Below are 17,172 nucleotides of genomic sequence, written 5' to 3'. Positions count from 1 at the left end.
TTTGTACCGCTTGCAACTAGTTTTTTGAATGACTTTGAGCAATAGTCAGGGCAAAAGATGATTATATCGGGCGAAAAGTAATGGATTCCGAAATTTAGACTACTTCCACACATTTGAATCAATAAAACAAAATATTTTTGCACAAAGAATAGTGGTGGTTCAGATTTTTTAGACTTCGCATCATGAATTTGTAACACCCTGTATTATATAAAATTTTATAATTACTGCTTATTGCCATAACAAGCTTGCATTTAAGAACACACATTCACTAAATCATTTAACACACAAATTAGATTACGAACCTTTCCATACAGGGCCTAAACCATTTGACAGATGTTTAGAAAAATTCATAAAAGTAGAAAGTTACTCAGTGTCATCAATAAAAGTTAAGCTCATTGACATCAATACATTTACAAACATCAAACATTGAATACATACATAGTACATTTTCTCACAATACAAAAAAAAAAAATGGTAACATCGATTACATGGCAAATGCATTCTAAAACGATGCTCTTTCACACTAAATGGACCTGCGTTGACACAATTTACGACAAATTGGCTGATGTTGCTGTCGCTGCTGCCAATATTGGCCAAGTTAAGTGGTAATTGATTGATGCTGAACAAACAGCGGTGAATGAAGGAGTGAATACATGAATGGTGCAGTGGGTGATTGGGTAAGTGAACGGGTGTTGATATTGCCATAAAAGGCTTTTGAGCACATCAACAATTGCCATGTCTTTGGATGTAAGATAATGATTCTCGAAGGCATAATGCATTTTAATGGTGCAGCAAGTAGCTTGTAGCTAAATACAGCTGCGACATCAGCTCTTGTGTGGCACTCATATAAAATGTCGCTGCATAGTTGTCAACAACGACAATAATTGCAATATCTATCTATTGAGGTGATATTTGTGTCTTTCATATTGAGACTGAGGGAATTATTTACTTTTGTTGTTCAATTTTTCACTTTTCAGGTGAGAATCAAAAGGAAAAATGACAAATAATAGGATTGCTTTTAATGGGGACTTTACATGGCACATCGTGATGTATGGTCATTGTAATAGTATTGGTGAAAATAATGGTGTATGCTTCATATGTACACATAATCATCTGTCATGGATTAAAATCATAATCATTTGATTTTTTCAACGATTGGCGTCTATCACATTCACAGAAATGTGTAATCTTTACTTGACAGATATTGAAAATCATATTCTGTCCAAAACAAAGTAATGGAAAGAGAAGAAAACTATGGAAAATTAAATAAAATTAAAGAAAACAAATAAAAGCATGCTAAGTTCAAGCGGGCCGAATCTTGGGAACCCACCACCATGGATTCTGCCTTGATGTGGAAGCTATATCTAGTTATAGACCGAATTAGACTGTACTTAGTGCAGTTGTTGAGAGTCATAACAGAATACTATAAGCAAAGTGTCAGCCAAATCGGATAGAAATCTCGGCTCGTGAATGCTCAAAAATCAAATCGGGAGATCGGTTTATATGGGATCCATATCAGGTTATAGACAGATTTAAACCATATTTGGCACAGTTGTTGGAAGTCCAAATAGAAAGCTATGTGCAAATCGGACAAAAATTCTGGCTTCTAGGGGCTCAGAACGTTAAATCGGAAGATCGTTTTATATGGGAGCTATATCAGGATATATACCGATTCGGACCGTACTTCGCACAGTAGTTGAAAGTTATAACAGAACATTATGTGCAAAATTTCAGCTAAATCGAATGAAAATTGAGGCTTCCAGGGATACAAGAAGTCAAATCGGAAGATCGGTTTATATGGGAGCTATATCAGGTTCTTGACCGATTCGGACCGTACTTGGCACAGTTGTTGGAACTTATAACAGAACATTATGTGCAAATCAGACAAAAATTGTGACTTTCATGGGCTCAAGAAGTCAAATCGGGAGATCGGTTTATATGGGAGCTGTATCCAAATCTAAACTGATATGGCCCATTTGCAATCCCCAACGACCTACTTCAATATAAAGTATCTGTTCAAAATTTCAAGCAGCTAGTTTAACCCGTTCGACCGTTATCGTGATTTCAACAGACGGACGGACGGACATGGCTAGTTCGAAACAGAATTTCGATGCGATCAAGAATATATTTTCTTAATGGGGTCCTAGATCAATATTTAGAGGTGTTACAAACGGAATGACTAGATTAGTATACCCCCTTCCTATGGTGGTGGGTATAAAAAAATCGATGTGCTGTTTTTGGCAATAGCTAGAATCAACACATACACAGGATGAGTGCAATCACGATGTGCGGTATAAAAGGCCTATAATACAGCATAATTTTTTTTATACCCTCCACCATAGGATGGGGATATACTAATTTCGTCATTCTGTTTGTAACTACTCGAAATATTCATCTGAGACCCCATAAAGTATATATATTCTTGATCGTCATGTCATTTTAAGTCGATCTAGCCATGTCCGTCCGTCTATCTGTCGAAAGCACGCTAACTTTCGAAGGAGTAAAGCCAGCCGCTTGAAATTTTGCACAAACACTTATTGGTGTAGGTCGGGCCATATCGGTCTATGTTTAGATATAGCTGCTATATAAACCGATCTTGGGTTTAGAATTCTTGAGCCTCTAGAGGGCGCAATTCTTATCCGATTGGAATGAAATTTTGCACGACGTGTTTTGTTATGATATCCAACAACTGTGCCAAGTATGGTTTAAATCGGTTTATAACCTGATATAGCTGTGATATAAACCTATCTGGGAACTTGACTTCTTGAGCTTCTAGAGGGAGCAATTCTTATCCGATTTGGCTGAAATTTTGCATGACGTGTTTTATTATGACTTTTAACAATTGTGCTAAATAAGGTTCAAATCGGTTCATAACCTGATATAGCTGTCATATAAACCGATCTGGGATCTTGACTTCTTGAGCATCTAGAGGTCGCAATTATTATCCGATTTGCCTGAAAATTTGTACGACAGATCCTCTCATGACCATCAACATACGTGTTTATTATGATCTGAATCGGTCTATAGCTTGATACAGCTCCCATATAAATCGATCTCTCTACTTTACTTTTTGAGCCCCCAAAGGGCGCAATTCTTATTCGAATTGGCTGACATTTTGCACAGGTCTCCAACATAATAGCAGAGCAAATCTTTTATTTTATCCTTTTTTTGGCTAAGAAGAAATGCCGCGAAAAGAACTCAACAAATGCGATCCATGGTGGAGGGTATATAAGATTCGGCCAGGCCGAATTTAACACGATTTTACTGATTCTTACTAGGGTATCACAATGGGCCAAACTGGTCTCCGAGTTTCATGGTGGGCTACCCATTCAACCTAAACCTAAATGTTCTATCATCTAAGTGGCAGGAAGCTCCATAAGTAATTCCCTTTAACTTGGACATGTTTAAGAATGGATTTGAGCACAGTATTGTTAGTCACATAAGAAGAATTGGAAGTGTTAGAACCAAAGCTACAATTACATACATATTGTTATCCATATACCAATTAATGTTAGACACATACACTGATAAGTCAAAAACATTGAAAGTTGGTAGCAGCTTATAAACATTAAAAATTAACTAGTTATTAATTTCTCTACTTCGATAACTTTTACTTTCAATGTTTCATATTATTAAGGGTATGTTTAAAGAAGTATAAGTAAAGTTCAAAGTTTACCTGTTGGGGTATTAGTGTTTGCCTAACTAAATCACGTTTCTTTACAGGATATTTTTCCTGTTTGTGGTTGGGTAGGTGGTAGTAGATTGTATGTGTCAAAGTTCAATTTGTTTGGGTTTGAGATTTTATTAAAAATTCATATTTTTATGTTTATGGTTTATTGTTAAATGAGCGACAGGGCACGCACATTTTGGCCATGATTTTAAATTTAATTAATACCCGGCAAAATGGCAAAGTGGCCATTTTTAAACGCAGACGGAAACACCCACACACACAGACACCAAGCCACCACATACACATAGTAGATCCAGAGATACGTGATAAAGGACAGCAAACAGGATTAAAGAGTTTTGAAGGAGTAGAGTGGTACAAAAACAACAACGACAACAATTAACAACAACAACGATTAACAACAACAACAACGATATTCGGTTGAGTTTGATATGGATGGATGTTTGGTTGGTCGGTTGATTTGGTTGGAGTTGAGTTAAGTTGTTTGTTTGTTTTTTTTTAATTGTGTGTTGGTAGAGGTGTGGTTGATTGTTTTGTTGGGTGATAATTGTTTATTTTATTTTTATATTTGTTTTGTTGTATGTAGTGGTAATTGTTTTTTTTTTTTCATTTACGGGATGAAAGGAGGTTTTTAAGTAGTTTATACGGGATGATGATAATAAAAAAGCGACAACATCATTAGCCGATGTTGATTTGAAGGAAACATTTATTAAAAACGAAACGAAACAAATTAAAAACAATATTAATATCAAAAGTTTTTTTGAAAACATAAAGGGAGGTAAGTACAAAACTTAAAAGAATAGCAGATAAAATAAAAATAAACCGAGGTTTAGTTAGAAAAAAAAAACAATCGAAATAAAACTGTTTTGAAGAAAATTACAAAGAATTGTGGTTTTAGTAAAAATTGCCAACTGACCTGATAAGGACTGGGTTTGCCACTTTTTCCAGAATCCTTAGAACCTTTCGCATCTTTCGAATCGGCGGGATCCTTTTCCTTCTTTTTAGACTTCTTTTCTTTTTTAGGAGATTTCGGTTGATTGTTGCCGCCATTGCAACAGGAACTTTCTGTCAAAGAAAATCAATAAAAAATTATTTTAATAAACAATAGATAATAATTTTTAATAAAAATAATATAAAATGGTATTAAAAAGTAAAAAGGCGTTAAAGTCGGCCGGGCCGAACTTTGGATACCCACCACCTCGAGTATATATATAAAACACCTTTTGTCATTACCCGTAGAAAAATGAATAATTTATGCCCCCGGGCCGAACTTTGGATACCCACCACCTCGGGTATATATGTAAACCACCTTTCATCATAACCCGTAGAACAATGCATAATTTATACCCCCATAGCAGCTTTATCGAAATATAATCCGTTTTGGACCAAATTCGACACGGATATTGAGTGGTCTATTATGTTGTTAAATTTTGTAGAACAAAATATTGGCCTTTTTGGGTGTCATATCCAAATATAAATCGATCTTAACTATATACGACACGGATGTCGAAAAGCCTGACATAAGTCACTGTGTTATACTTCAGCGAAATTGGATTATAAATGTGCCAAGACTTTAAATCGAGAAATCGGTTTATATGGCAGCTATTGTATATCAAAATCTGAACCGACCTGAGCGAAATTGAAGAGGGCTGACGAAGGGCCTTACGCAACTCGCTGTCCCAAATTTCGGCGAAATCGTACTATAAATGCTCCTTTTATGGGCCCCAAACCTTATATTGAGAGATTGGTTTATATGACAGCTGTATCCAAATCTGGACTGATCTCAGCCAAAGTGAAGATGAATGTTGAAGGGCCTAACACAACTCACTGTCACAAATTTCGGCGAAATCAGACAATAAATGCATCTTTTATGGGCCCAAGACCTTAAATCGAGGGATTGGTCTATATGGCAGCTACATCCAAGTCTGGACTGATCTAAGACAAATTGAAGAAAAATGTTGAAGGGCCTTACACTACTCACCGTCCAAAATTTCGATGAAATCGGACAATTAATAAGCCCTTCAGGGGCGCAAGACTTTAAATCGAGAGATCAGTCTATATGGCAGCTATATCCAAATCTGGATCTATCTAGGCCATATTGCAGAAAGGTATCGAGGGGCCTAATACAACTCACTGTCCCAAATTTCGGCGTCATTGGATATTAAATACACCACTGATGGGTCCAAAACCTTAAATCGTGAGATCGGTATATATGGCAGCTATATCCAAATCTGGCTCGATCTGAGCCAAATTGAAGGAGGATGTCGACTTGATCAGCGTAAAAATTTAGCCATGTCCGTCCGTCTGTCTGTTTATATCATGCTACAGTCTTTAAAAATAGAGATATTGAGCTGAAACTTTGCACAGGTTCTTTTTTTGTCCATGAACAGGTTAAATTTGAAGATGGGCTATATCAGACTATATCTTGATATAGCCCCCATATAGACCGATGTCTCGATTTAAGGTCTTGGGCCCATGAAAGGCCAAATGAAATATTGGCCTCTAATTTCGCTGAAATTTGGGAAAGGGAGTTGTGTTAGGGACATTCACATTTTTTTTTCAGATCGGTTCCGATTTGGATTTAGCTGCCATATAGGCCGATCTCTCGTTTTAAGGTCTTGGGCCCATAAAAGATGCATTCTTTGTCCGATTTCGCTGAAATTTAGGACAGTGAGTTATGTTAGTCCCCGATGTCCCTCTTGAAGATCGGTATAGATTTGGATATAGCTGCCGTATAGACCGATCTCTTAATTCAAGGTCTTGGTCCCATAAAAGGTGCATTTTTTATTCAATTTAGCTGAATCTTGGCATAGTGACCTATGTATGGTTTTTCGACTTCCATATCCTATATGGTTGAGATATGGTTTTTACCCGATTTCACTGAAATTTGACACAAGGATCTATGTAAGGCTTATCGCACTGAACCATATGGATGTCGAAAAGCCTAACATAGGTCTTTTTGACAAATATCAGCGATATCGCTTAATAAATGCGCCTTTTATGGGCTCAAGACCTTAGATCGGGAGAGCGATCTATAGGCAGCTATGTCGAAATATTGCCGATGGGTGCCATATTGAACACGGATGTTGAAAAGTCTAACACAGCACACTATGCAAAATTTCAGCGTAAACGGGTGATAAATGCTCTTTTTATGGGCCCAAGGCCTTAAATCGGTCTATACGACAGTTATATCCAAATATAGACCGATTTTGCTAAAATATGGCATAGTGACCTATGTTAGGCTGTTCGACATCAGTACCCTACACCACCACTGTGGTACAGGGTATTATAAGTTTGTGCATTTGTTTGCAATGCTAAGAAGGAGAAGAGCAAGTCCCATTGATAAGTATACCGATTGACTCAGAATCACTTTCTGATTCGATTTAGCTATGTCCATCTGTCCGTCCGTCCGTCCGTCTGTCCGTCTGTGAGTCCATGTCTTCTTGTAATCAAAGTGCAGGTCGTATTTGTTATCTAATCATCACGAAATTTTGCACATATAACTTTTTTGGCCCAAGGACGAATGCTATTATTTTGGTACAAATCGGTTCAGATTTAGATATAGCTCCCATATAAATGTATAGCCCGATTTACACTTAAATGGCCGTAGTAGCTACAAGTTTCAAGCTATCTGCACAAAATTTGGCACGGATTGTTTCCTTGCTGATTTTAACATATCTGCAAAATTTTATCAAAATCGGTAAATGGACGTAATAACTTAAATTTTCAACCTATCTGCACATAATTTGGCACGGATTGCTTTGCTACTGATTTATATGTATCGCCCGATTTGCACTTAAATGGCCGTTGTTACTACAATTTTCAACCAATCTGCACAAAATTTGGCATAAATTGTTTTGTTACCGATCTTAACCTACTTGCAAAATTACATTGAAATCGGTTTAGACTTGGATATTGCTCCCACACAAGTTGTAACTGATCTTCACAAAATTTGGCACGGATTGTTTTGTTACTGATCTTAACATATCTGCGAGAATTCATCAAAATCGGTTGAAATTTTGATGTAGCACCCATACATATTTATCGCCGGATTTGCATTTATATGGCCGTGGTAACAATAATTTTCAAACGATCTGTTTGGAAGTGGGTTCAGTTTAAGAAAAAGCTTTCATATACATATATATTGCTCGAATTTAAAATTATAGGGTAGGTGTAGGTTATTATATAGTCGGTTCCGTCCGACTTTTGCCTTTCCTTACTGTTTGTAGATCAAAATACATTTTAAAATTATTTTTTTTTTTTGATATTTTTAGGATATATATAAATTATTTTGTTTAATGTTTGCAATAAATTATTAAAAATTCAATTAAATTATTAAAAATTCAAGACTTCAATTTTGATATGTAGCTTTTCTAATTCTTAATCCAAAGTCTTAAAATAATAATAATAATATTTTGTTCCAAATTTTTCTATTAATTTTGACTATGTTTCCCACTCTATTTTTTGCAATATTATTTTCTACTTACCCTGTAACAGAAAACAGAAGACATACAATAGGAAGAGTATGCTGACTCCGTACAAATAGGTGAAGAAGCTCTCATAGTACAGCACGGGCAAACGATGTGTTGTCACATCACTTATAACGTAAGCAATGCAAACCACAATCAAAATGATGGCATACACCAAGCTGGTTACAATGAACAGCGATGTCCTATAAATGATAAACAAGGGAATACATCAGACGATTATGTTTGAAAATGAGAAATACTAGAGAAAAAAACTATAATAAAACGATGAAAAAATATGCTAACAAACAGTGGTAGTATCATAAAAAACACTTTATCCGTCAGTCGTTTCGTCCTTGTGTCTGTCGAGAAACAATTATGTTTTTTGCTTTTTTTTTGGGCTCAACATGACACCAATTTATGTTCACTGAATCAGCGCCAGCCATTCATTCCATGCACATTCTTTGGTATTGTACATTTCCAAATGGAAAATGGGAACAAGTGAACACAAATCGCTGAAAGTCATTATCGTTAAAACATATGCTTACACTGTTCTATATATGGTGCTATGTACGAGCATAACGAAATAATCATCAAGAAAAAGTTCAAATCATAAACAAGAACTATAACCATAATAACAATAATAATAAAAAATAGTATGCTATATTTTTGGTATTTTAAGTTATTCCACAAAACATACAAAAATACAAGTGCAAAGTGCTTTTTTTTAATTTTAAAATTTTTCTTTTGAATACAGTATTTGATACGCCTAAGTAGTAAATTCATGCTGTTTGGTTAGATGATTCTAATTTCATATTAATGAAATTTCAATTTTCTCACGCACATTTCTTTTCTTTTCATTTGGGGTTTGATGATTATGAAATGATTTAGTTTTTTTTTCAAAGATGATCAATGATTTAGTTTTGTTTAAATTCAAACTTTTTGATTCTTCAGCTGATTGTTTGCATATCCATATGGAAATTACGAGTATGAAAAAAATTTAAACTACACTTGTGAATAGTATGTGCTGTAAATTTCTACTAAAGAGTGTGAGTAGACTACAACATTTCAAATAGGCTAGAAAACAACTTGGAAATAGTATTTTTTTTGCATTCTGGATGTATTTAAGTATTTTGGTCTTTTGGTGCCTTTTACACCCTCTCTGTAGACCATATGCCATCAAGAACTATTTAACTGTGGCGCTAAACATGGGATTTTGAGGACCATTTCCTCAAAGTCTGGTTAAAATTTTAACAACTTTAAATAAAACAGGTAAAAAAGCGTTAAGTTCGGCTGGGCCGTACTTAGGATACCCACCACCTCGGGCATATATGTAAACCACCTTTCATCAAAATCCGGTGAAAATTGCATACTTTATTTCCCATATCAGTTATATCGAAATTTGTTCCGATTTGGACCAAACACTAATTAGTACAAGTCATTGTTCAATTGTGTGTAACAAAATATTGGTCTTTTTAGTAGCTGTATCTAAAAATAAACCGATTTGAACCATATACGACAAGGATGTCGAAAAGCTTAACATAAGTCACTGTGTCAAATTTCAGTGAAATCGGATGCGCCTTTTATGGGGCCAGATCTTTAAATCGAGATATCGGTCTACATGGCAACTATATCCAAATCTGGACCGATTTAGGACAGGTTGCAGTAAAATGAGCCTAACACAAAGCACCGCTAAAAATTTCGGCGAAATCGGACAATAAATGCGCCTTTTATGGGCCCAAAACCTTAAATCGAGAGATCGGTCTATATGGCAGCTGTATTCAAATCTGAACCGATCTGAGCCAAATTGAAAAAGGATGTCGAAGGGCCTAACACAACTCACTGGCCCAAATTTCAGCAAAATCGGATAATAAATGTGGCATTATTGGCCTAAGACCCTAAATCGGAGGATCGGTCTTTATGGCAGCTATATCCAAATCCGGATCGATGTGGGCCAAATTGACGAAGGACGTAGAAGGGCCTAGCATAACTCACTGTGCCAAATTTCAGCAAAATTGGATAAAAAATGTGGCTTTTATGGGCCTAAAACCCTAAATCGGAGGATCGGTCTTTATGGCAGCTATATCCAAATCTGGACCGATTTGTACCGATCCGACGATTTAGGGTCTTAGGCCAATAAAAGCCACATTTATTATCCGATTTTGCTGAAATTTGGGACAGTGAGTTGTGTTAGACCCATCAACATTCTTCGTCAATTTGGCACAGATCGTTCCAATTTTGGATATAGCTGCCATATAGACCGATCCTCCGATTTAGGGTTTTAGGTCCATAAAAGCCACATTTATTATCCGATTTTGCTGAAATTTGAGACAGTGAGTTGTCTTAGGCCTTTCGACATCCTTCCTCAATTTGGCTCAGATCGTTCCAGATTTGGATATAGCTGCCATATAGACCGATCCTCCGATTTTGGGTCTTAGGCCCATAAAAGCCACATTTTTTGTCCGATGTCGCCGAAATTTAGGACAGTAAGTTAAGTTAAGCCCCTTGATTTGGATATAGCTGCCATATAGACCGATCTCTCGGATTTGGGTTTTGGGGCCAGAAAAAGTTCATTTATTGTCCGTTGTCGCCGAAATTTGGGACAGTTAGTTAAGTTAAGCCCCTTGACATACATCTGCAATTTGGTCTAGATCGATGAAGATTTGCATATAGCTGCCATATAGACCGATATCTCGATTTAATGTTTTGGGCCCATAAAAGGCGCATTTATTGTCCGATGTTGCTGAAATTTGGGACAGAGAGTTAAGTTAAGCCCCTCCACATATTTCTGGAATTTGGTCTAGATCGATTAAGATTTGCATATAGCTGCCATATAGACCGATATCTCGATTTAAAGTCTTGGCCCCGAAAAAGGGGCATTCTAAGACATTAGGGGCATCATAAGACATAAGGTATGTAATTTTCACCGGATTTTGAAGAGAGGTTGTTTACATATATACCCGAGGTGGTGGTTATCCAAAGTTCGGCCCGACCGAACTTAACTCCTTTTTACTTGTTTTTAGTAGTATTGTATTTTGTTAGTTAGCTTTGTAGGGATCTCGTTTATGACACTAAACGCCAGGAAAGAATGCAATCGATAACAAAGGATACAAGAGATAAACTCGGTTGTTGCCCTGTATTCTTTAAATGTACCCAAACTTGTCTGCAATGTCTGCTTTTTTGATTGGTTAGTTACAATGAGGAAATTGTCGCTGCTAACTTGACAAGAAAAATCTTCTGATCCTTAATTTAGTAATCATAGGAAAGGATAAAAGAATAAAATTGCTATGTTATTGGAAGATATCAAGTTATGGTTCATTTCGGACCATAATTGAACTGAATATTGGAGACCACAGAAGAAGTCATTGTGTAAAATGTCAATGCCAAATCTAGTAAGAATAGCGCACTTTAGGAGCTGAAGAAGTAAAATAGGGAGATCGGTTTATAAGGAAGCTGCATTAGGCTATAAACCGATTCATGCCATTTTCGACACGTATGTTAAAGGAGGCCACCGTAGCGCAGAGGTTAGCATGTCCGCCTACGACGCTGAACGCCTGGGTTCGAATCCTGGCGAGATTATCAGAAAAAATTTTCAGCGGTGGTTTTCCCCTCCTAATGCTGGCAACATTTGTGAGGTACTTCGCCATGTAAAACTTCTCTTCAAAGAGGTGTCGCACTGCGGCACGCCGTTCGGATTCGGCTAAAAAAAGGAGGCCCCTTATCATTGAGCTTAAACTTGAATCGGACTGCACTCATTGATATGTGAGAAGTTTGCCCCTGTTCCTTAGTGGAATGTTCATGGGCAAAATTTGCAAATTTGCATGTTAAAGGTCATAAGAAGCCGTTGTACAAAATTTCAGCTAAATCGGATAATAATTGCGCCCTCTAGTGGCTCAAGAAGTCAAGACCCCAGATCGGTTTATATGGCAGCTATATCAGGTTAAGGACCGATATAAACTATTCTTAGCACAGTTTTTGAAAGTCATAACAAAACATCTCATGCAAAATTTCAGCCAAATCGGATAATAATTGCGTCCACTAGAGGTTCAAGAAGTCAAGACCCAAGATCGGTTTATATAGCAGCTATATCAGGTAATGGACCGATTTGAACTATTCTTATCACAGTTGTTGAAAGTCATAACAAAACACGGCATGCGAAATTTCAGCCAAATCGGATATTAATTGCGTCCTTTAAAGGCTTAAGAAGTCAAAACCCCAGATCGTTTTATATGGCAGCTATATCAGGTTATGGACCGATTTAAACCATACTCAGCACAATTGTTGAAAGTCAGAATAGAACTCCTCATGCAAAATTCCAGCCAAATCAGATAAGAATTTTGCCCTCTAGCGGCTCAAGAAGTCAAGATCCCAGATCGGTTTATATGGCAGTTATATCAAAACGTGGACCGATACAGCCCATTCACAATCCCTGCCGACCTACACTAATGAGAAATATTTGTGCAAAATTTAAGCGGCTAGCTTTACTCCTTCGAAAGTTAGCGTGCTTTCGACAGACAGACGGACGGACATGGCTAGTTCGACTTAAAATGTCATAGCGATCAAGAATATATATACTTTATGGGGTCTTAGACGAATATTTCGAAGAGTTACAAACAGAATGACGAAATTAGTATGCCCCCAGCCTATGGTGGGGGGTATACACATTTTGGAAACATTTCCTTGGGGCCGTCCCCAAGCGAACATATTTCTCAAGCGGGACTTTGTATACTCAAATGAATGTTCCTTCAGAAGGGTTACTAATTTTTTGGACAAACTGTTTTGGGTGGAAAATTTGGATACAAGCTGGATGTAAATATTCGGTACCAAGAATTGTGTTTTGGGATCCCCATCACTATAATGTGTACCAGAAACTTTAAGTGAATATCAGGTATAATTTGATGTCATCTAGTAAATATGAGAAAAGTAAATGTTCGGCTATCCATGGCGACATTTTTCAAGAGAACCATTGAAGCGACAATGATAACGTAGCGGCTGTTATGTAAGCACGGTACTCGAACTCAGGGACTTGGGGCGCATAATACAATTCCCGCATTGGGGATCCAATACTAAGTTGTGGTAGCTCGGTGCAGAGGTAGTTTACATTTCTTGAGATACAAGGTGGCTTATTTATTTCCTTAATAGTGCTGGTGACATGTGAACGTTAGGCATTTTAATTGGTTTACCCAACATCCTCGTTTAAAACCAACATATGCAAAATTATTGCTCTCAAAAAAAATAAAATTCTATATATTCTTCACATAATTTTTAGAAAATTCAAAATTTTTGTCATAAGTCATTATTCATTCAACGGCCACAGCGCAATGCGCCACCCAATGCCTAAGGAAACACAAACAAACAAAAACCAACTATAATGAGACAAATGTGTGGTAAAGTACTTACCACAAATAATGCATTACTTATTTTAAGACTAGCATTTATGCTCGTGTATTTTTATTACCAAATACCAACCGAAAAGAAACCATAAAAATGCCATCCATTGCAAAAATAAACCACACAAAATCAGCATAATTTTGAAAAATTAAATATCAGCCATTAAATATATTTAATACGATTTTTATTGCAATTTCTTGGGATGGATTAGAACAGATTTGCAGAACATGTAGACATTTGAGATTTTGCAAGAGCGCTATTACCTTTGCTCTTTCTTTGGCCTCTCTTTCTATGAGATAAGACATTGTATGTTGAAACTAATGAAATTGTTATCCAGTTAGTGGGTCATGCTCAACAACGTTTTGCTAAGAGGAAAATCATGGTTTTTCTTTTGTGCTGGTTTTTCCCCTTCTCCTTATGCTCCACCTCAAAAGAATGTCGTTTTATCTTTTGGGTCAACATTTTAGAAAAAAATTTTGTTTGAATGTGTGTGTGTGGATAAATAAGTGGAAAATCTAGTTCAACCTAAGACTGATGATGATGGTAAATGTTGGTTATATGTTTTTATTTTCTGGAAAATAAACCTTTGCTGTATGAATTCAAAGACATCGGAATACATGTCAAGGATATATGTAATTTGTAGAATTTGTTGGATCTTAAAGGGATAAAAACAAGGTGTTTTGTACAACATTTTCATAAAACCAAATTTTCAGTGAAAATTCAGCGAAATTTACCGTGAAAACTAAATTTCAGTGAAATTTTCAATAAAAACAAAATTTCAATGAGATTATATCTATCTAAAATTTCAATGAGATTTTATCTATTTTATCTTTATTCCCTAAAGAAGACATTTCAATGAAATTTTCCCTAAAAACAAAAACTCAGTGAAATTTTAGCTGATGACAAAATTTCAGTAAATTTTTTCCTGAAGACAAAATTTCAGTAAAATTTTCCCCCAAAAGGTAGCGAAATTTTTCGGTATGGCAAAATTTTTCTGAAATTGGCTGCAAAGACTAAATTGCAGTGAAATTTTTCCTAAAAAAATTCGCTGAAATATTCCCTAAAGACTAAATTTCAGCGAAACTTTCACTAAAGACAAAATTTCAATGATATTTTCCCTAAAGGCAAAACGTAAGTGAAATTTTCACTAAAGACAAAATTGCAGTAAAATTTTCCCTTAAGACAAAATTGCGGCGAAATTTTCCCCAAAAACTTTCAGTGGAATTTTGGGCAAAAGCACAGCAAGTTTTTTCTAAGGAAAAAGATTCCTTAAAATTTTAACTTAAGACACAAATTTTCAAAAAAAAAAAAAATAGAAACTTAAAATGTTCCTAAAAAAAAAAATAGTCAATGAAATTTTCCCTAAAACCGATATTTCAGTAAAATTTCCCTAGAAATGAAATTTCAATGAAGTTTTCTATAAAAACGAAATTTTAATTAAATTGTCTCTAAAGGCGAAATTTCAATGAAATTCATCTTTAAAACAAAACTGTCATAAAATTTTCACCGAAAGAGAAAATTTCATGAAATGTTTCATAAAGACTAAATAAAGACAGAATTTCGGTGAAATTTTAACCAAAGAAAAAAAATTCCATATAATTTTTCCCAAAGACAAATTTTCCATAAAATTTTTGCTAAGACAAGATTTTAGTGAGAACTTCCCAAAGACAACATTTTAGTGTAATTTCCATATAATTTTTTTCAAAGACAAAGTTTCCATGAAATTTTTCCTAAGACAAATTTTAGTGAAATTTTCCCTAAGACAAAATTTTAGTGAAATTTTCCCTAAGACAAAATTTTAGTGATATTTTCCCAAGACAAAATTTTAGTGAAATTTTCCCGAAAGACATTATTTCCATGAATTTTTCACTGAAGACAAAATTCCATGCAGTTTTCCCTAAAGACTAAATTTCAGCTAAAGTTTTTTCAACTACAAAATTTCTATGTAATTTTCCTTTAAAACATAATTTCACTAAAATCTTCCTCAAAACCAAAATTTAATAGATATTTCGTATTTAGGAAAAATTTCCCTAAAAAAGAAATTTCAGTGAAATTTTTACCAAGGACAAAATATCAGTGAAATTTTTCCTGAAGACAAACTTCATTCAAATTTCCCCCAGAAAGAAAATTGCAGTAAGATTTTCTCTTTAGCAAAAAAAAAACTAAACTTTTCCCCAAAGACTAAATTTTAGTGAAATTTAGGGAAAAATTCAGTGAAATTTTTCATAAAGACAAATTTACTATGAAATTTTGCGCAAAGACCACAATACCCAAAGGACATTTTTTGAAATTTTCCCTAAAAACTAAATTTTAGTGAAATTTTCCCTAAAGATATGAATTCCTCAAAATTTTCATTAATGACAAAAATTCTACGAAATTTTCCCAACGGAAAAAATTTTAGATAAATTTTTCGTAAGGGTAAAATTTTCCATTAGGCGAAAACATTCTCGAAAATTTCCCTAATGGCAAAATTTTAAATGTAGTGCTTATTGACATTTGCCGGAAGTCGTTTCCACATACGAACGGTTCGGGCGAAATAAAAATTCTCTCTATAATGCATTGTGCGGTCCACTGGCCAATCGATTACAAACGGGTGTGAGTTCCTGGAAAGTCTAGTATCCCTGACATACATCCTTACAATAAGAAGACGAATATCAGACGAACACACACCACGAAACAACAGCGCCAAACAACCCACATTGCGACGATGGTGAAGGGGCCTCCCTTCAGTTGAATACCCCACTGTCCCCAATCATCGCCATCGCTCTCCTCTGCACACGGTCCAGTAGCTCCGGGGATGATTTTAAAGCTACAGCCCATACATGTGAGTTGTACTCCATTTTAGGGCTTACGCAGGAGGTGTAGATGTTAAGAAGATCAGACGGAGTGAAGTAATTCTAACACCGTTTAAGGAAGCCTAAACACTTGAATGCTTCTTTCGACACTTCAAATACATGTTTAGCCCAGCGGACATCACTTTGTATTTTCATGCCCAGAACATCAAGAGCTTCTGATTGCTCAACATCTACACCGTTGATAGACAAAGATGATTGTAATGGGTCAGCGAATCGTTTGTGTGACAACAAGCAGTACTGAGTTTTCCGTGCATTAACATCTACTCGATTCATTTGACCCCACTCAGAAATGGCCAGCAAATCCTGGCAGAGAGTATCGTCCATACCCCGTCCCTTGTCCTTAATCTCACGAAAACTCGGCCTATGGTCGAATGCGTAGAAATGACAGAGATTACTGTCATCCGCAAATGAGTAGATCGGATTCCATGTCTGACCCAACAGATCGTTGATAAAAATAAAAAAAAGAGAAGGAGAAAGAACAGAGCCCTGGGGTACACCTGCGGTCAATTTATGCTCATTGGATGAGAACCCATCTATAACGACTCGAATATTACCGACACCAAACTGTTCACTAAAGATAAAATAAACAAGTAAAAACGAGCGGCAGGGCCGAATCTTATAAACCCTCCACCAAAAATGGCATTTGTCAAGTTCTGTGCCCTGCAAACATAGGATTATAGGCAAACCAAGGATTATAGGCAAACAAAGGATAATGGATCAAAATTGGCGTGCTATTGGAGCCATATCAGATTCGGACCATACTTAATTTGGA

The 17,172-nt window shown here is 35.9% G+C and overlaps 1 protein-coding gene across 18 annotated transcripts in view; it reads right to left on the bottom strand.

Annotated features, from left to right (window-relative positions):
* Positions 1-17,172, bottom strand: part of LOC106083856 (proton channel OtopLc) — a 195,136-nt gene that overhangs the window by 18,332 nt on the left and 159,632 nt on the right. For 9 of the 18 annotated variants that reach the window (XM_013247119.2, XM_013247124.2, XM_013247118.2 and 6 more), the window contains 3 exons: positions 8,176-8,360; positions 4,605-4,753; positions 303-317 (listed from right to left, as the gene is read on the bottom strand). In XM_013247119.2, coding sequence (XP_013102573.2) covers positions 303-317; positions 4,605-4,753; positions 8,176-8,360 — 349 coding nt within the window. Of the gene's footprint in view, positions 1-302; positions 318-3,676; positions 3,734-4,604; positions 4,754-8,175; positions 8,361-8,998; positions 9,108-17,172 lie in introns of those variants that run through there. The other 9 variants (XM_013247122.2, XM_013247129.2, XM_059368369.1 and 6 more) reach the window with 3 other exon arrangements.

The sequence above is a fragment of the Stomoxys calcitrans genome, chromosome 4 (assembly GCF_963082655.1).
Source record: "Stomoxys calcitrans chromosome 4, idStoCalc2.1, whole genome shotgun sequence".
NCBI lineage: Eukaryota > Metazoa > Arthropoda > Insecta > Diptera > Muscidae > Stomoxys > Stomoxys calcitrans.
This window is presented reverse-complemented; position numbering and strand designations above follow the sequence as displayed.